The sequence below is a fragment of the Calidris pugnax genome, unplaced genomic scaffold, assembly GCF_001431845.1.
Source record: "Calidris pugnax isolate Ruff unplaced genomic scaffold, ASM143184v1 scaffold16, whole genome shotgun sequence".
NCBI classification, from domain to species: Eukaryota; Metazoa; Chordata; class Aves; order Charadriiformes; family Scolopacidae; genus Calidris; species Calidris pugnax.
The window spans coordinates 274,171-294,748 of NW_015090847.1; the positions used below are offsets into that span (position 1 = coordinate 274,171).

At 39.3% G+C, this 20,578-nt stretch overlaps 1 protein-coding gene across 4 annotated transcripts in view; it reads left to right on the forward strand.

The window, feature by feature from the left end:
• CENPC (centromere protein C) overlaps positions 1-20,578 on the forward strand; it is a 40,646-nt gene that overhangs the window by 2,782 nt on the left and 17,286 nt on the right. Inside the window, exons 2-17 of one of the 4 annotated variants that reach the window (XM_014943124.1) lie at positions 2,353-2,399; positions 3,145-3,206; positions 3,789-3,886; positions 5,020-5,110; positions 5,219-5,438; positions 6,555-6,758; positions 7,359-7,729; positions 8,404-9,184; positions 12,047-12,085; positions 13,199-13,272; positions 14,176-14,241; positions 15,423-15,527; positions 16,333-16,431; positions 18,927-19,022; positions 19,324-19,478; positions 19,942-20,032. In XM_014943124.1, the coding sequence (XP_014798610.1) occupies positions 2,353-2,399; positions 3,145-3,206; positions 3,789-3,886; positions 5,020-5,110; positions 5,219-5,438; positions 6,555-6,758; positions 7,359-7,729; positions 8,404-9,184; positions 12,047-12,085; positions 13,199-13,272; positions 14,176-14,241; positions 15,423-15,527; positions 16,333-16,431; positions 18,927-19,022; positions 19,324-19,478; positions 19,942-20,032 (2,599 nt within the window). Of the gene's footprint in view, positions 1-2,352; positions 2,400-3,144; positions 3,207-3,405; positions 3,468-3,788; positions 3,887-5,019; positions 5,111-5,218; positions 5,439-6,554; positions 6,759-7,358; positions 7,730-8,403; positions 9,185-12,046; positions 12,086-13,198; positions 13,273-14,175; positions 14,242-15,422; positions 15,528-16,332; positions 16,432-18,926; positions 19,023-19,323; positions 19,479-19,941; positions 20,033-20,578 lie in introns of those variants that run through there. The other 3 variants (XM_014943125.1, XM_014943128.1, XM_014943127.1) reach the window with 3 other exon arrangements.

Below are 20,578 nucleotides of genomic sequence, written 5' to 3' on the forward strand. Positions count from 1 at the left end.
TTCCGCGAGTTAGAGCTTAAGAACCAGCGGCTCCTGCCTAGGCCTGCCGGAGGGGGACTCCCTCCTGCCCTCCGCGGGGTTTGGTCACTTGTTTTCCCCTGTGACAGCGAGTTTCTTCCTGTAATTTTAAGCTGAGGTTGAAAATTTGCAGTGGAATAAATCCTTATGTGGTGGGTTTGGGTTTGGTGTTTTTCTTTTTTTTTTTTTTTTGGTTGTTTTTATTACGAGGAAGAACTTGTTTGGGGTGAGGGTGGCAGAGCCCTGGCAGAGGCTGCCCAGGGAGGGTGTGGAGTCCCCTTCTCTGGAGATCTTCAAGCCCCACCTGGATGCTCCTGAGTGATGTGCTCTGGGCAACCCTGCTTTGGCAGGGGAGTTGGACTGGAGGATCTCTAGAGGTCCCTTCCAACTCCGACAACTCCGTGATTACCCGAAGGAATTGCAAAGTAATGTCAGTATGGCAAGCTGTTAGGAAAAATGACCTGAATTCTGTTGTAGTAGGACCAGATAATCTCCACACTATACGTGGACTCTATTCCAGTCTACGCAAATGAAGGAGAGGTCATAATGTTTTTTTTCAGCTAAATATTTAGAATTTGTTTGAGACCTTTTGTTGCCACATGGGTGGAAAAAGGGCACTCTACTTAGCTCTTTAATTTTTCTTGACTTACCCTTCCTTCTTGTTTTTGTCCTCTACAGTCTTGGCCTGTTCCCAGCTCAGTAGGCTTTATTTCATTTGTTGGCATAGAAAGTAATGCTGATAACGTGCTGTCATTTGAATTGTCACTGCTGTAGTTGATGTAATAGATGACTGGAGTCCTGTCTGCTGTTCAGATAGCTTTGATTACACTTGGGGTTCAAGTGTACACAGAAGTGCTGTGTGTTAATTGGGACTGTAGTTGTGCGGTGAAACAGCTGATGTCCTCTCAAGTGGTCTCGCCTGTGATAAACACAGGGTAAGAGTCTACGTGTGAGCAGTTCTCACAGAGCAGTGGGTGTGAGCTAAGGTTATGTCCCAGTTTGCTTTGTGTAGTTCATTCATTATTTCTGTAGCTGTAGAATGGTTTGGGTTGAAAGGGACCTCCCACCAGAGCAGGTTGCTCAAAGCCCCATCCAGCCTGGCCTTGAACCCCTCCAGGGATGGAGCAGCCACAGCTTCTCTGGGCAACCTGTTCCAGTGTCTCACCACCCTTGCAGGAAAGAATTCTTCATAATACCTAATTTAGATCTACCCTTTCAGTTAAAAACCATTACCCCTCATGCTGCGCTACACTCCCTGATGAAAGAGTCCCCCCCATCTCTCCTGTAGCCCCTTTTACGTACTATAAGGTCTCCCTGGAGCCTTCTCTTCTCCAGGCTGAATACCCCTAACCCTCTCAGCCTGTCTTCATAGGAGGGGTGCCTCAGCCCTCGGATCATCTTTGTGACCCTCTGCTAGACCCGTTCCAACAGGTCCATGCCCTTCCTGTGCTGAGGACTCCAGAGCTGGACCCAGTGCTCCAGATGGTGGAGTACTTAAAGGGTATCAAGAGGATGGGGCCAGTCTTTTTTCAGTGGTGCCCAGTGACAGGACAAGAGGTAACAGGCACAAACTAGGACATAAGAAGTTCCACCTAAACATGAGGAGGAACTTCTTTCCTGTGAGGGTGGCGGAGCCCTGGCAGAGGCTGCCCAGGGAGGTGGTGGAGTCTCCTTCTCTGGAGACATTCAAACCCTCCTGGACACGTTCCTGTGGGACCTGCTCTGGGTGGCCCTGCTTTGGCAGGGGGTTGGACTGGATGATCTCCAGAGGTCCCTTCCAACCCTGTATCATTCTGTGATTCTGTGGGGTCTCACCAGAGCAGAGCAGAGGGGTGGAATCGCCTCCCTCAACCTGCTGGCCACACTTCTTTTGATGCAGCCCAGGATGGGGTTGGCTTTCTGGGCTGCCAGCACACATTGCCAGATCATGTCGAGCTTCTCATCCACCAACACCCCCAAGTCCTTCTCCTCAGGGCTGCTCTCCAGCCATTGAAATGGACCGAGAAATGAAATTAAATCAAAATCATCACAGAAACACATTAACCAAATACTTAAGTAGGTTCACTGTGATTTTTGTCACGTAAGTCTCTCTGACTTCGTGCCCAACAGGTGCTTGGTGGTTCTTGGGGAAAGCTGAATTTCTGGCAGTTGTCACAGGGGTTGTAGCTACTGCAGCATTTTAAGAAAAACAGGGCTGCAGTAGTTCCCACTAATTTCAGATGGATAGAGAATCCTCAAGACTTGCTTACGTGAGAAACAGGAGGTTGGTCGCTGGCTTGTTTTTCCTTCCAGTGTCACTATGCTTAGTAAAAATCGCTTCTTATTTCTTCACAGAATCAGTTTAAAAAAGACTACAGAGCAAGATTCTGCCAAGGAGGAGGGTAATTTACATTTAAAATTTTATTCCTAGCTACGCTTGTTTGGAAACCTAATGTTGATTTTTGCCCGAAAGCTTCATGTCAAAACTGTAGGGTGTATCTTATTAAACTGATCTCATGAGATTTCCCAGACTTTTTGTATTTCTTAGTGGTGGGAGGAGCAAATTATGCCGGGGGGTGCAAAGCACCAAGGATTTCCTTCATAGTTTTGTTTTTGATCAACAAGGGGATCATTTCTGCTGTTCTCATTTGTCCTGGGGAGGTTTGAAATAATAATCCAAGCAGCTGAGCTGTTAGCTTGCTTACGGATTTGACAGGTCGAGCAAATTTTTGCTGCTGAAGCTTTTGTAGAACCAGAGAATAACTGTGGATAAGTGGTAAAAAAAGAAGCAGAGGGTGACTCCTTTTAAAAAAAAAATATTTATTTAAAGTAGGAATCTCCCAAGGCTCTTGTACCTGAGGGCTGTTGTGTAGTTGTAGGTTTTCTTTTATGTAGAGAGCTTTCTTGAGTCTCGTCATATTCTGTGACACTGGGTCTTTTTCTTCTGGAATCCTTATTTAGACAAGTTTTTTTGCAGATACATGTGCATGGAAACGGTAGGTTTAATATTGAACTTGGGATTAGGGTAAATAATAATCTAAAATATTTAGTAGTAAGAAGCTTACTAATTTTATGTTGTTGGAGTAGGAACATTTAGCATTTCTGATTGAAAATATATATATTTTTTTTTTCCCCTCTCCTTTCTAGAACTAAGATTGATGTACAACCAGGTCAAAATGTGCTGGAACTCATAGAGAATTGTTTCCAAAGTAAGCTTTGATTTGGTGTTTCTTTGCAGATACCTGTGCATGGAAATGGTAGGTTTAATATTGAAGTTGGGATTAGGGTAAATAATAATCTAAAATATTTAGTAGTAAGAAGCTTACTAATTTTATGTTGTTGGAGTAGGAACATTTAGCATTTCTGATTGAAAATATATATATTTTTTTTTTCCCCTCTCCTTTCTAGAACTAAGATTGATGTACAACCAGGTCAAAATGTGCTGGAACTCATAGAGAATTGTTTCCAAAGTAAGCTTTGATTTGGTGTTTTATTTCATTTGCTAGTTAAAGAAAAAAATTGTTTCTTCCTTGTATTATATTTAGTGGTAAATAAACAGAAATGAAAAATAAAATGGATAAGAATAAAGTCTTTCTCACAAGCTTTAAAAGAAGCTCCTTCTAAGCTGCTTAAAATTGTGCTTTAACTGTCTTGTAATCTTTTTCCCAAGTAAGTGGTTTCTTTCTTATTTAGATTTTGGTGACCTTAACAAGTGTTAGCAACTTGTTAAATTAAATTTGGACAATTCCAAGAATCCCTTATTTATAGGTTTGTTTTTTTTTTCTTTATAGGTTGTGGTAGTGATCTTACAATAAATTCTCCAAGTACGAGTCTTTATTGCTCAACTCCTGTTGCCGGAAAAAGGAGGAATTCAACACAGAGCCAAAGGGTAAGTTAGTTATGGCAGTGTCACAACATGGCGTTGGGAACATTTTCACTTGGGTACAAGTCTAGTTCTGTAGGATTTGTTGAATGAATTGAATGAATAAGCTCCATATGTCACTTGTATTAGTATGTAGCTATAATTTAACCTTCTGTTGTCAGTAATGTTTTTTTTTCTTAGCTTGTTGTGCTCTAATAGTAAATGTTCTATAACTAGATTTCATGTCACTTGTATTAGCATGTAGCTATAATTTAACCTTTTGTTGTCAGTAATGGTTTTTTTGTTAGCTTGTTGTACTCTAATAGTAAATGTTCTATAACTAGATTTATTAAATAGCTTATTTCTCATGGTCTCAGGTTGAAGCATGCTGCCTTATGGTGGTGGGTCTGGCTGTCTTGGACTCCACTGGGGTTGGTTTCAGTCACTTTGCCAAATATGTGGATACAGTTCTTAGCAGCTCTCTGATGGATAGTAAAATCTAAAGGTGATTCTTGTATCAAAAGAGCTTGTCAGCTCCTGATAAACAGTTATCTCTACAATAACTTTGTTTATCTGTAACATTATTGAAGAGGGAAAACAAGTTGAAGGACTTGTGTTGTCTGAGAGAATGATGCCAATAATCTAGTTTGTATATTTAGTTCTAATATTTTGATTCTAGTAGGGTTTTTTTTTTGTAAAAATAGGATATTCTATTAATCACAGTGTTGAGAACAGGCATTCTTTATAACGGTGTTTATTTATTTTAGGCTTATGTTAGAATACTGTATAATCTCAAAGTAATTCTTGCAAAATCTCAGCCTGGCTTAATAAAGATGAATTAAATTGTTTTAAGTTACTTCATTCTAATGTAAAGAGTCAGTAGACTTCTTGTGGACTAGCAGGATGTCTGTTCAAAGCTGCAAATTGATTTTTACTGTACACATTGTTTTACCTGTTGTTTGAAATTTACAGTTAGTTTCAGAAAGTCTTATGTGAGAGAAAATGGAAGTGTTTAGTTAGGAGAGAACTGTGCTTCAAATGAGTAAGAACTGAGGGAAGGAAATTATATCGTGCTCTGTAGAAACTTACATTCCTGTCAAAATACTGTTGCTTTATTAAATATTTTACTTTTTCTCATTATTTGTTATTGACTGTGACAGCCAGAGGCAGGGTTACCTAACTCTGTGAAAAGAGCCTGTAATGCTGAAGAGTCCTTACCTGCATCACCACTAAAACCAGCCAGAAGCAGAGGTTGGTAGTGTTATTGAATTAAATTTTTTGAATAAAGTTTTTTGGGTAACTGCTTCTTGGGATTTTGTAAGGTTTTGAGGAGAATAATTAAACCTATGTATATGACAGGATCATCCTATGAATTACCCCTGAAGCCTGCAATACCTGATTACGTAGCTGATTCTAATAAACCACAGTCTCCTGTATCTAAAAGAGGAACAAATGATATATTAGCAGATGTTGAAGCACTATGCAAAAGTCCTGCCTTGTCTTTGGATGCTGAGGATGATCATGAGTCTCTTGGATCACCTCTTCTTTTGGAGGAAGCAAAAAGTCCTCCAGTCTATAAGTAAGTAGAGCTGAACGTGTTGGTGGTGGTGTGTTCCACCTGCCCTTACAATATGGTGCTTTCAGTAATTTCTGAGTTTGGTTTGTGAATTCATTAGAAGTAATTCCAAGCTTTTTAGAAAATTTCCTTGTCTGGGTTTAGAAAGGGCAGAATTATGTTTTTATGAAATATAAGAGTTAATTCCCAAAAGTGCAGTACCCAAGTGCAGGAAGCCTGTCAGTATAGATTTTTAACTCCTTCTCAGATGGTCTAGATTATTCATTTTTTTAGTGAATCCTATTGACAGTGTTGACCTTAGAAGTTAACAAAAGATTTGTTAAAGCAGAGATGAGCAGTCATTGTTCCTCTCGCTCTGAATATGCAAATGTTTTATGCAAAGGAGAAGAACTTCAGTTGTGACCATTGTCTCCTCTTTGGAAACTTTGAAGCCCAGCTGCAATAGTGGCCAATGGTCCCAACCACTGTTCTTTCCTGAAGGACTGAATCTCCTGGGTAGACTGTAGAGAAGGACTGACACTGATCCCATTGGTGGAATGAGATTTGGGAGGGAGTACAACTAGGGTCTAGGAAACCTGACAATTTCTGAAGCACATTCTCCTAAAATTAGGAATTTGTCTTGCTGAGCAGCCCTCATTTTGATCAGGAGTTGCAAGCTCACCCCATGTTGCCTCATTGATTTGGGTACTTGCTACTGTGCTGGGAAGTGGTACCACTAACCTGTGTTTCAGCAAATTACCAAATGAGAGCTCATTCATAAGAAGTAAAACACTGTCAGTGGGAGAAAATGAGAGCATCTGTCCATCTGATATCCAACCCCATCCAGATTAGATCTCAGGAAGAAATTTTTTACTGTGAGGGTGGTGAGACACTGGAACAGGTTGCCCAGAGAAGCTGTGGCTGCCCCATCCCTGGAGGGGTTCAAGGCCAGGCTGGATGGGGCTTGGAGCAACCTGGTCTGGTGGGAGGTGTCCCTGCCCAGGGCAGGGGGTTGGAACTCGATGATCTTTGAGGTCCCTTCCAAACCCAAACCATTCTATGATTCTATGATCTGTATGATGCTTTAGTGTGCATTCAGGATTTATAGGATCACATCTGAATGCTGTTTCTCATACATAGATCACACTTGGATGACCAAAATAGTCCTGCTGCAGTGAAGAGCCCTGTGGAAGCTGAAAATTTGGAAGGACCTCAGACTGGGAGAGACGAGCAGGTTGTTCTCGAGCAAGGAAGAGAATGTGTGGCTGCGTCATCTGTACAGAAAGAGAAGGGTTTCTCCTCGATTGTCTTAGCAGCTCTAGCAACAGGAACGCGTGGAGAAAGGTTTGGTTTGAAGCTCAATATGGAACATAATTTGCTAGTGAAATAACCCAGTCCCGAGTACTGGAGCAACATCCTTTTATCCATGTACATGCTCTGGGAGAATATTTTGGTATAATCCAACGTTGCTGAAAAATGCCCCTTGAGAAAGGACTCGAATAGTTGTTTTGAAAGTTTTGTGCTGTTAGGATTTACCAGTGCTGTTGCTTTTGTCATTAAAATAGGATGTAGCTGTCGAATAGTGTTTCAGATTGAGCATGAGATGGGTTGATAGGTAGGCTGGAGAATTTGGGAAAGCCCTAGGTGATTCTGAAATTAGCAGTGATTGAGCAGTCTTTATCAGAGCTAACATGGATTTGGCAGGTTAGATAGGAAGGTGGCTATCCAGCCTCAGAGAAATAACGAGGTGTGAATATGAGGCCAAAAAAAGGAGAAGCAGGCCTTCTGCTCTTTTTGGAAGCTAAAGAGCGGTGAATGATGAATTTAATCATAATTCTTCTGAGGAATGTCCTGTAGTGTGTGTAGGTGTTCTACAGTCACCACTAGATTTGCAAGACCTTTTTTTCCACCAAACGATGTGAACTTTGTCCCTCCTTTCTTTAGGTATTCAGCCTCAGTATCACCACCATCACCACCTCCTGTTAAAGATCAAGATATAGAAATAGAAAATGAATTTGAATTTTTAATTGATGAATCAGATGATGTTTCTTGGTTTTCAATACCGTCTAAGAAGAAAAAATCAAAAAAAGATGGCTCTGCAACTCTGGTTTCTAAAGCTCAGCCCTCTGAAAAGGAGAAGACAGAGAGTAAGAAAGGCAAGAACAGAAAAGCACAGGTTGAAGCACATACTAAACAAAAAAAAGATGGTTTGGATGACAGAAAATATGACTCCAAAGGAACATCGGAATCGGATCCAGTCTCTAACAGCAAAGGAAAGGTCCTTAAATCTCAAAGGCAAAACAGTGCTCGTACAGGTAAGTTATTTAACATGTCTTCAGACTTCTTCCAGGTCATATTACTGGATTTTTTTGTGTTGGTTTCTTGGGAAATAAAGATGAAGTAGATGAGAGATATTAATGGATTCCTAATTTGCTAATTGATGTTTCAGTTGCACGGTTAGGTTTGGGTGTCTATAAGGCAATGAGACAGTGTCTTCACTCTTTCCCCTGGATCCCCCACCTTTCCCAGCCCTTCCTGGTAGGACATTAAAAAATAAGTTAGCAGTGTTGTCTTGTCTTATGAGCAGACAGAGGTGGTAGGTACCACAGAGGTGGTAGGTACCCACAAGCTTTGCTCGTCTCTCCGTAGAAAGGAGGTTAAAATATATGCTTTGAACTGGAAGGGATGAGTTTTTAGGAATTATTGAGAAATATTTTTGTACCAGGAAGCACTGAAAACTGATTCAATGCAACATTTTTTGCCCGTTTTATCTGCTAGGAAATACTGGAAGTGCACCAAAAATTCTGGTTTGAATTTTTCATGCACTATAGTTCAGAGAAGACCTTCTTTTAACCATTTTAACCATTAGCTTTTCTTCCCCTCCCCCCATCTTGATTCGTTGTTTATTTCTATGCGTTCAGATGTCAATATCTATCTTCAGGTTTAATGGGAAAAGACATTAATGTCCAAGTGTTTTCTGTGTTGATAGGAAAGACTAAAAAGGATGCACTTAAGCAAAGCTTTTCAAACCAGAAAAAGGACACGTCCTGGAAACCAGAGGCTGAAGACCTGATGCTGCCACCCTCTGTGTTGGAAACTAAAGCATCTGATGCAGAGCAATGGAAAACAAAGGTCGTGGCAAGTGAGGATTTGCCTGTGCCCTCAGTTGAGCATCAGCAAGAGCCAGCTGTGTCTCCAAAAAAGAATCTCGGGTCTTCCAAGTATCTGCAGTCAGAGTCAAAAGCTTCTCGGCCTTTAGTTGACAAGAAACAAACTGCTAAGCAGAAACTTCCAAAAGATACAGCGGCCAAGAAACTGGCAGAAAGTCCGAGGAAGAAGCTTAAAAAATCAGTCAAGAAAAGTAGTAATAAAAAGCCTCCGTTACAAAGAGAGGAGAGTTCAGACAGTGGAGAGGAGGGTGCTCACAGTGGACCTCCTGAAGTAGAGCTTGAAAGAGAGCCTGTAAAATTGCACACGTTGGAGTCACCTGAGGATGAAAATAACAAAACTCCCGTAAAAGCGCAGCAGCATCTCACAGACAGCATGAAGAAGTCTGAAAAGAAACGTTTGTCAACTAAATCTTCAGGGAAGATACCCAAAAAGATTTGTCACAGAACCAGTAAAGATGTTTGCTCAAACTCTGAGGACACCGAGTCTCAAACGGATTCTGACAGCTCTTCTGTAGAGGACGTGGCAAGCAAAAACCAGAAGTTACCAGATGTGAAAATAAAAAACAGTATGAGAAAACATAACAAGCCACGTGGACCACAGTAAGCTTTTTTATGTAATTCCTTACAAGTATCTACCAAATTGGTAGATAATTAAACATATCTTGTTAACTGTTAAACAATAATGACCCAGTTAAGCTGTGTGACAATTGGTGTGGTTGAATAGCTAATAGAGAAACCAAGTGGTGTAATCAGCATCCTGTTCTCAAAGGGGGGGTGCCAAATTTAGTGTCTGCTCCTACATCAGGAAACCTGCCCGGTGAATGATGAATTTAATCATAATTCTTCTGAGGAATGTCCTGTAGTGTGTGTAGGTGTTCTACAGTCACCACTAGATTTGCAAGACCTTTTTTTCCACCAAACGATGTGAACTTTGTCCCTCCTTTCTTTAGGTATTCAGCCTCAGTATCACCACCATCACCACCTCCTGTTAAAGATCAAGATATAGAAATAGAAAATGAGTTTGAATTTTTAATTGATGAATCAGATGATGTTTCTTGGTTTTCAATACCGTCTAAGAAGAAAAAATCAAAAAAAGATGGCTCTGCAACTCTGGTTTCTAAAGCTCAGCCCTCTGAAAAGGAGAAGACAGAGAGTAAGAAAGGCAAGAACAGAAAAGCACAGGTTGAAGCACATACTAAACAAAAAAAAGATGGTTTGGATGACAGAAAATATGACTCCAAAGGAACATCGGAATCGGATCCAGTCTCTAACAGCAAAGGAAAGGTCCTTAAATCTCAAAGGCAAAACAGTGCTCGTACAGGTAAGTTATTTAACATGTCTTCAGACTTCTTCCAGGTCATATTACTGGATTTTTTTGTGTTGGTTTCTTGGGAAATAAAGATGAAGTAGATGAGAGATATTAATGGATTCCTAATTTGCTAATTGATGTTTCAGTTGCACGGTTAGGTTTGGGTGTCTATAAGGCAATGAGACAGTGTCTTCACTCTTTCCCCTGGATCCCCCACCTTTCCCAGCCCTTCCTGGTAGGACATTAAAAAATAAGTTAGCAGTGTTGTCTTGTCTTATGAGCAGACAGAGGTGGTAGGTACCACAGAGGTGGTAGGTACCCACAAGCTTTGCTCGTCTCTCCGTAGAAAGGAGGTTAAAATATATGCTTTGAACTGGAAGGGATGAGTTTTTAGGAATTATTGAGAAATATTTTTGTACCAGGAAGCACTGAAAACTGATTCAATGCAACATTTTTTGCCCGTTTTATCTGCTAGGAAATACTGGAAGTGCACCAAAAATTCTGGTTTGAATTTTTCATGCACTATAGTTCAGAGAAGACCTTCTTTTAACCATTTTAACCATTAGCTTTTCTTCCCCTCCCCCCATCTTGATTCGTTGTTTATTTCTATGCGTTCAGATGTCAATATCTATCTTCAGGTTTAATGGGAAAAGACATTAATGTCCAAGTGTTTTCTGTGTTGATAGGAAAGACTAAAAAGGATGCACTTAAGCAAAGCTTTTCAAACCAGAAAAAGGACACGTCCTGGAAACCAGAGGCTGAAGACCTGATGCTGCCACCCTCTGTGTTGGAAACTAAAGCATCTGATGCAGAGCAATGGAAAACAAAGGTCGTGGCAAGTGAGGATTTGCCTGTGCCCTCAGTTGAGCATCAGCAAGAGCCAGCTGTGTCTCCAAAAAAGAATCTCGGGTCTTCCAAGTATCTGCAGTCAGAGTCAAAAGCTTCTCGGCCTTTAGTTGACAAGAAACAAACTGCTAAGCAGAAACTTCCAAAAGATACAGCAGCCAAGAAACTGGCAGAAAGTCCGAGGAAGAAGCTTAAAAAATCAGTCAAGAAAAGTAGTAATAAAAAGCCTCCGTTACAAAGAGAGGAGAGTTCAGACAGTGGAGAGGAGGGTGCTCACAGTGGACCTCCTGAAGTAGAGCTTGAAAGAGAGCCTGTAAAATTGCACACGTTGGAGTCACCTGAGGATGAAAATAACAAAACTCCCGTAAAAGCGCAGCAGCATCTCACAGACAGCATGAAGAAGTCTGAAAAGAAACGTTTGTCAACTAAATCTTCAGGGAAGATACCCAAAAAGATTTGTCACAGAACCAGTAAAGATGTTTGCTCAAACTCTGAGGACACTGAGTCTCAAACGGATTCTGACAGCTCTTCTGTAGAGGACGTGGCAAGCAAAAACCAGAAGTTACCAGATGTGAAAATAAAAAACAGTATGAGAAAACATAACAAGCCACGTGGACCACAGTAAGCTTTTTTATGTAATTCCTTACAAGTATCTACCAAATTGGTAGATAATTAAACATATCTTGTTAACTGTTAAACAATAATGACCCAGTTAAGCTGTGTGACAATTGGTGTGGTTGAATAGCTAATAAAGAAACCAAGTGGTGTAATCAAGGTCCTGTTCTCAAAGGGGGGGGTGCCAAATTTAGTGTCTGCTCCTAGAGAAACCAAGTGGTGTAATCAGCATCCTGTTCTCAAAGGGGGGGTGCCAAATTTAGTGTCTGCTCCTACATCAGGAAACCTGCCCTGGAATTTTTAAGGTGTTGTTTTGAGACTTGAGTAGCAGATGCAGTTTAAAAACATAGACACACATGCACACACAGCCCCACTACCTATAGAATAACTTCATTGGCAGGTTTGTTACTTTGCTTATAGATTGAGAAAATACAGTGTTTAATTCTTCAGCTATATTTATTTTTGTGGAAGTAACTTTACTAATGATTCCTAATTGAAAGAGGAAGTTTTCTTAACCAGTCTAATTGAGTTTTTAATCACCGTTCTTTGCGTTGCTTTTTATTAATTTTTTTTTAAAAAAAGTTAAGTTCTGTTTAGTAAATAAAATTATTGACCTACAGGTTCCTTGCAGTAAGTAAAATTAACTCAACAGTGCACATAGTAAGAATAATTTTTTTTTTTTTCTCTTCTAGAGATCGCTTTGCAGCTGAGAAGGCTCTGAGTCATGAAAGGTAATTTCCTGAGTTTTCTGTAAAACTTGCATTTAATCCCACTTCTGCCCCCCTGAGACAGAACAGCTGTTTGGAACTACTGCTGTCTTCTGTGTCCTACTAGTGAAGAACCTAGGGGTTCCCTGGAAAGGGATTGTGAGTCATGCCTCAGGTGTTGAAATACCCTGCTAGTACACTTCCTAAACTCTTAAAATGCTTGTTCCTGTCCTGAATAAGGGTCAGAGTAAGTTTCTTGCCTTTGGAGATTTTTTTTTTTTTTTCCTTTAAGGCTTGATTCCGTATTAGTTTGTCGTTTTGAAAGAAATACCAGTGCTCCTAGAACTAAGAACAACTGTATTAATAAGGTTGCTGAATAGTAGGGCATAGAACTGTATCTACAATAGGGCATAGAACTGTATCTACAATCCAGACTCTTGTTTGTGCATGTAAATATGCATGTGTCTTCTCCTTCATGGGTTGGGAGCTTCATAAAGCAAACAGGAATGGCAGTCTGTGAATTTATTAAATTCTTATGCTCTAGTTCTACTGAAAAGTTTGTATTTTAACTATAAGGGGACAAATTTGTAGGGTAGGTTTGCTAACCTAGCATTGAAATGCATCTTTTGGAGTTTAGGTGGCTCCCAGCTGAGCTTCATTGGCACGGTGAAAGCAGTGATTGCAACAGAATACCTAGTACAAATTACAATTCCAAACTATTTTACTGTCCTTTCCTTACAGTATGCAAAACGTTTCTTTAAATCACTTCTGTGATCGTGGTCTGTGGAAAATAGTTTGAAAGGTAACGCTACAGTAGAAGGTCTGTTTCTTCTGGAGAGGAGAAAAAGTCAAAAGATGATTAGTAAACCTGCTTAGAGAGAAGGTGTGAACACTGATTTCTTTGCCCGATGGCCAAGTAGTGGAGCAACTGATGAATTTCAGAGCTGTGATTCCTAACTAGTGTTCTAATTACGATTAGACACCAGCCTGTAATTGGTACAGGCAGATGTTTAGAAGGAAGAGAAACCCACCCCATGTGATCTAAAAAAACATTAAATTTGCTATTCTTGGCAGTGCTGTAACCTTCCTTTGACATTCAACATACTCAAGCAGGTGTATTTTTTTTTTCCTTTGAAGTGGGCCTGTTCTAGAACATTATGATAAACGTGCTTTGAGAAGGAAGCTCTGTGAACAGGATAATACATCTTCAGGTAATGTTTAAAGTTGGTTTTTTTCTTTTTTTCTTGCACTTTATTTATAAGCTTCTTATAAACTGTAATGGATGGTGCATTAATTTCTGTTGTATTTCGCTTGTCCAAAATAAGAAATGCAGATTGTGGTGAGGGTGGTCACGTTTCTGCCCAACAGTATGCCAGCTTTATGTGGTGTTAGCTTTGGAAGGACAAGCAGTACATCAAGCCCACCAGGATAAAGTTATCCTTCCAAATGGTGTTGAAGAAATGTTTCAGACTTGGTTTGTACCAGCTTGGTGTGTTGCCATGTGATGGTACTATAGGGATCACTTCAGGCCACCCTAGACTTAATTGTGCAGCCTTAGGGAATCATGGCCTGTGCCATAATTTGGTTTTCTTGTCCGTTTCCCTGCAGTTGTGAATGAGCCAGTTGTGAATGTCATTTGTTCACACAATGCTTTCCTTAGAGACCGTTTTTTTGTTTTCTTGCACTTTATTTATATAACACTTATTTGTTCACACAATGCTTTCCTTAGAGACCTACTTTTGTGTGTGTTGTGCTAGGAATTTTGTCCTAAATTTAGGCTTGCATGGTGTAAAGCTGAATGACCTTGCACTCTGATCAACAAAATTATATGTGTAGTTATAATCTCCCAGTGTTTGTTTTATCAGAGGGATGGATCCAGGAATATTTACTTGAATGTATAGTTCTCATGTAATTTACAAGCTTACAGGGTTTAAAAACTGATTGCATAGTTTATCTGCATTGGGTTTCATATATGTTTAATGGAAGAAAGGTTAGTGGGAACACTAACACTGGGATTTCTGCTTCTCTTTCCTTTGGTTGCTTCTAGTGGGCATATTGAATAAAAGTCAGGAATAGTAAATGCCTGTAGTGTGGTTTTTTGAATGTGTTTTCAGATAATTCTGAAGATTTGAGTTATCAAGTAAAAGAGCTGTTAGACAACATAGCAAGGCATAAAATAGGTAAGATTATTTTAAAATTTCTTAATGTAAGTGCATAAACACAAATATATTTCCAACATGTGTAAACTTTGGAAGAAGGTAGAGGAAAGCACCTAGAAATGGGTTCATATGTTAATAATTATTTACAGATAAGGCTTGTTAGTTCTTCAGGCTGCTATAACCCTGCTCTAATTTTTAAGTTACTTTTAAAAGCTTACAGTGTTTCTTTTTTATTATTATAGTTAACAACTATCTTTTACCTGTCACACTTGGGTTTTTCATTCGCCGTTGAGTCAAGAGCCTGTTTACAGTTCAGTGAGAACAGCCAGAGGTTTGACTTGGTTTGACACAGAGTAACTGAGGGTGCAAATAACGTGCCCTCTGTGTCAGTCTGAGTCCAGATAGGATGGAACAATGGGCATACAGTTGACTGTATTCCCATACCAGACTGTTCTTACTGGTTTTTTTATTCCCTTCATTACTATTCTGTGCAGAATAGAAGGTAGTTGTCTACCTTCAGAAACTATTTCAGCAAGTTGGGCACTATTCTGTGCAGAACACTGTAGTTGTCTACCTTCAGAAACTATTTCAGCAAGTTGGGTTTTTTTAAATTTATTTACCGTTTTTATTTTTAGCATTTATTCTTGACTAATCTGCCCTCAACCCTTAAGGAGCTTCTGTTCTTTCTTACAAACACTAAACTACTGGATCTTACTGTATTCATATGTGGCAGCTTAGAAAAATTGAAAGTTGAGGCTATGTAATAAAAAAGTCTGAAAATAAATATCCAAGAAGTCTTGGAAATGTGTGGGGTTTCTGCTGGCAAAGGTGCTGCTCTTCTAGACCTCAGATTTAGGTATGGTTCTTAGTCTTTGCTGAGAGCTTTGTTTTCACAGTTGTGCTCAAGCCCCTAATGTCTGTATCTCACTGGTTCACTAAGATGTATAGAGTGAAATCTACTCTAAAGCCAGCATGGTGATTGTTTAAGGAAAAGGGGAGTGAAATAGTGATGTCTGCAAAAGAAGGGTTTTGGCAATACTTGATTTCTTTTCCCTGTCATGATAGATAGCAATATGATAGAAAATATCAGCTGGGAAGTGCTGACCAACCTGATGGGGAACAACGGGAAAGGATATTTAATGTTTTCCAGTTCTGAATTTTCCTTTCGTACTTAAAGTGAATGATTTCATCCTTTAAATTAGTAATGCCTTCCAACACACCTAACGTCCGTCGGACAAAAAGGATACGACTAAGACCTCTGGAATATTGGCGAGGCGAGCGTGTAAACTATACAATGAAGCCTTCAGGTATTCATCCCAAAGCACCTATTGACTTTCTCCAGATAGGGCAGTGAAAAGAAATCAGTGGGTTGATATTTGTGAAAGCTTTGAGACACTCACTGTTTGGTAATTTAACCAACAACATTATTTTTGGTCTCCAACTATTCAGTCATCTTCTCGTGTAGTCTTTTTGTCTCCTGCTACTCCTGCATCAGCTAGAAATAGCATCAGCAGAGCATCCCAAGGACCCTTGCCTTAAATGTTTAGTGAAGAACAAAATGTTTTCTCTGTATGTTTATTATGTCAAAGATTCTGTGTGATACTGGAAAAAGAGACAATCTACTCAATCATTCATTGCAGAATTTCTTTGTGTGGGGGTTTTTCTCCGGAGCAGGTGCTATCCTGTTTTACCCAGTCTCAGTGTTAAATTCCCTAAGTGATAGGATATGTCTTGTTCTTGGGGATTTTTTCTGACAATTCATCTTAATTTGATCCTTTCCTAATTGATTAATCTGCTTGAAAATAGTATTTCTTTGTGTCCCTTAAATTGATATTTTGTCTTAAAAATTGACTCTCATGTCGTGGCTTTCTGAAATGTTCTTTGACTGCAATATGAAAAAAATTATTTTCAAAAAGTCTCAAGTTGCATTGCACTCCAAAATACTTGATGTTGAAAAGCTTTTTGCTTTGTTCTGGCTTTCTAAATCCTATCTGAAAAGTTCAGCAGTAAGGAAATGTATTCTCAAATGAAATGCTTATTGGTTGTGCGAGTCTCCAGTCTAGTAAAACTATTATGACTTCATGAACTTTGTTTAACCTTCTTTTGTTTCAGGAGAGCTTGTGATTAGTGGAATAGAGTGTCCAGAAAAAGAATCTCACCGGATGGTTAAACAGAGGAGGGATGGTCGCCAGCAGAAAAGATTAGAAACAAGTATGAACACAGACTTTTTCCCTTGTGATACTTTAAAAAAAAAAAAAAAATCTATCTGTAATCAAACATTCCATTGCTCTACGATTTTTCTCCTGTAAAAACTTGATTCTCTGGGTGAAAATAATTTTATAATGAAATGTGTTAATGTGATCTGATGTGGAAAAACCTGTTCTTATGTATGTATAGCAATGCTGTGTAATCTTCTTGTGAAAACTTTAACTTCTCAGCATTAGAAGGGAGGAGACACAGGTATCCAGTAGTGCTGTGGTGCCTTTTTAAAGCAGGTGTTGAAAAAAAAAAAAAAAGCTGTATTTCTGTCCTTGTTCAGCTTGCTGATTAATGATGCTAATGTGTTTAATCTCATAATGCACAGTTAAGGTATAAAAACTTCTGGTCATATTACTGATACCTGTAATACCACATCTGAAGAGGACAGCATGTGGTGTCAATAGAGTTTTTAAGCTATTGTAGGTTAAATACAAAAAATTAACAGGTCTAAAACAAATCAGGGCTGAAATAATCATTGGAGAAATAAGGAAGAAAACACTCGATGTTGGTACAAATTTGAGTGGTGCATGTAAATTTTATTCCTTACTTCCAAAAGAAAGTAGTGGGATTACCAAAGGTTCAGGGAAAGCTTGTCAGAAACACAGAAGGACTTTTCTATGAGAAGCAACTGTGTGGTGAAGGCTCCTCAGCCCTGAAGACAGTACTGCAGAAGTGATATGGAGGAGGAGAATAGACATAAATTGTGCTTTGGGTTTTTTGGGGTTTTTTCTTTGCTCGTTTTTTTGGGTTTTTTCTTTGCTTGTTTTTTTTTCAAAAAACAAGAACTAGAAGGTGTGGAAGGGATCTAGCGAGAGAGAGAGTTTTTCAAACAGAATTAGGGGTCTCTTCCCACTGTGTGCTCCCTGCTCAGAATACTGGGGATAAAAATATTTATGTAGATTCAAGTTGAGAACTAGATAAATTCACCGACTTACCTGTCAAGAACTCTAAGTAAAGTGTGTTAGCTCTGTTAGAGGTGTAAAGTATTCCCTGGAAGTGCCATTACTCTATTATAGCATATAGAGAGATGGGGACAGCATCTGTCATTCATCTCAGTGGCCAGTCCGAGCACTTTTACTATATAGAGTAATATATATATATACTACTCTATATATATAATATAGAGTAGTATATAGGTGGGGAGAGCATCTATCATTCATCTCAGTGGCCAGTCCAGCCCAAACCACCACAGGGATGGAAGGGGAACTTGGTCTTGGCCATTGATGGGAGACAGGATCCTGATCTACATCAACCTTTGATCTAAGTACAGTTTATGTTTTCATATAAGTCATTTACAGCCCATCTGAGCTGGTAGAGACTGTTCATATTGTATCTTTAAAAAAAATATTGGTTGCTTTAGTTGAATTTGAGCTGTCTTCCAGAAGGGATGGATTTCCTTTTTAACAGCCATCCATCCTGAGAGATGAGTCTTTCACTGGCATCCTTGAATTTTACGTGAGGTATATAAGGTCTATCAGCTGAATAGAATTTCTGGGGCAAATACGTAAATTTTATTGATAAAGATAAAAATTCTGTGGTTATAGCTCCAGAGTTGCACCTGTTGCTCTCGCTTTTTGTAGCGAGATGATTATGTTGGAACGAAGCTATTTCAAACACAGTAACTTCCTTCCAACCCCTGACTGTCTCAGCGTAAGAGTATTTAAGCAGCTATGAGTGCCTATAAAGTGCTGTAGCTTGCCTTTAACATCCTCGTTCTGCCTGCATTTAAAGACATTTCCTGTGCACCACGGAGCTAAAATTGGCTGCTTAAGAGAGTTCTGCAAGAGAGCTCTGGGATATTTATTCTGCCACGAAGGTTCTCCGGCATCTCTTTTTTTATTTGAAAAGTGTAAGGTTGTCATCAACTCTTAGGCTATTACCTTTTCTGGAAAAATCCTTTTTATTATAGAAATACTTCTCTGATTTACAACTTACACACTGAGATTCCTGTAATGGTATTTCTTGAGCAGAGGAAAATTGAACACGTGCTTATTCTTTTGAACACTTTATCTCTGCAGTCTCCTGATGCCCATCAGCAGTACGTAAAAGGAAGAAACTTCTTCTTCAAGCTTCATCATGTATTTTATGTCCTCTCAGCATTCACTGCTAGAAAAGCACTTCTCTTAAAATGCAGATACTTTTGAATAAATACTGTCACTAACAGCATAGGATAAATAGCTGGCATTACCCTGGAAAATTTCTGTAGGATTTAGAGGCCCTTTATCTATTGCACACAGAAATAATTCCAATGAAAATTGCATTTTCAAAGAGTTGTTATGGATGGCTTTCTTTGAAGAAAGCATATTCAGTCTTAGTCACTTAAAAAAACAAATTTAAGCACTTATGTGTGAATCTAAGATTGTGGAAAAGTTGTGGTTAAATAATTAAGTTTTTAAAGGGAGAGTGATTATTTTTCTGGTTTTGTTTTGGTTTTTTTGTCTCTTTAGGAAATGAGGTACCTGCAAATTTGGATCACTCCATAGTTGATACTTCTAAGCTAACAGTTGTCCTGGACCCACTCACAAATGAGGAAATACTTCTAGGTGAGACCAAGGGCCTTTCTGAATTATGTACTAAGACTGGTAAGAAAAAAAGAAATATATTGTCCATGCCATTTTGGGCATAAAAAGGTGAGTTGTTGAAATATTCATTGTTCTTCTGGAGAAAATTCTTAGGGAGGCACAAAAAGTGTCCTGATTTTTCAGCTAAATACTGAGTCTAGCTCTTGAGGGTGTTGCCCTGAAACAGTATGTCTGCATAGGATTTTATAAGTAGTTACTGAGCGAGCAGCGAGACTAATTATGTGTTAGCATTAATGTTCATCTCCTGGGCTGTTTTTTGTAGAATGTATTAACACTGAAAGCAATCACACGTGCTTCTTCAAAGATGATACGGTAGAAATATATAAAAACTTGAATACACCTGCTTTTGCTGTTGGTAGATTGGTTTTGAAACCATTGAAGGAAAAGGGACACCAGTTTGTCCACATGGATACAATAGTAAGTATGCTTTTTTTCTTATTTTTATAAAATGGACTATGTGAACACAAAATCTTAGGTTAGAAGTAGTGTATAATGTTGACAAGCTTTTCAGAGGTTTTTTCCCTGTAATGCAAATAAATACAGGAAACATTAATGAATCATTTCAGTTGATGAATGGGTTATAACCCAAGAAACTTGCTAGAGGTGCTTTGCTTCACATGACATCTGTGTGTCCATGTGTGCTCACTGTCCTGGAGCTCGCAGACAAGGTAGAAGTATCAAATAAAATTGGCCTCCCCACCCCTCTTTTAAGTTGTGCACCTTATTTTTCAGCAGGGTGGGGAGAAGGGATCACAGCTCTGCTAGCTCCTTTCTTTTCTGATTTTTGTTACAACGTGTGTGCAAAACCAGAGTATGTTTCCTTAGATAATGTTTGCAAAGGGAACATTGCTAATTTTGTAACCTTTTGGCTTTCATTCAGGCTTTCCATGTGATCTACGGCAAAATTATTGTTACCTTACATAAGACATCGTATCTCCTGACTACAGGTCACTACTTCTATGTTCCAGCAGGTAAGTACATGGAGTTGAAACCAGTCTTTTGGAGATGGCTGAGACTGAATTAGCACGTTAGGAAGCAAAACTGAGCTGAATGATGGGAAGAGCTAAGTTTGAGTAGAGAGTGGGGTAGTATAGGGTTATGTGACCCAACAACTGGACATGGGTCGATGACCTAACCTTTGAATGCAGTGATACAAACACTGCTTGTTTACTTGAGGTGGCCTCAAAGTTTCTGGTGACAATACCTAGCTCTAAGAGGGAATTTCTCTTGGTATTCTGGTTCTGTCCCCAGCTATAACACTGGGGAAACTTCACAGACAGCTTAATGTAGTGGTAGTTAATAGAGGTGTTTGGTCACCATCAGTTTGCTGGGTTTTCTACATAAAATTACGAAAATCCATTTGGATCAGTTCACCGTATTTTGTGCTTTGTACTTGAGGTACACAAGGTGCAGAGTGTCCTGTTGAACAAGTTGTAACTTCATGTGGGTTGTTGAGAATTTGGACAACTCTGATTTTGCCCCTCCAAGATAGAAGTTGAATGAATTCCACATGGGAA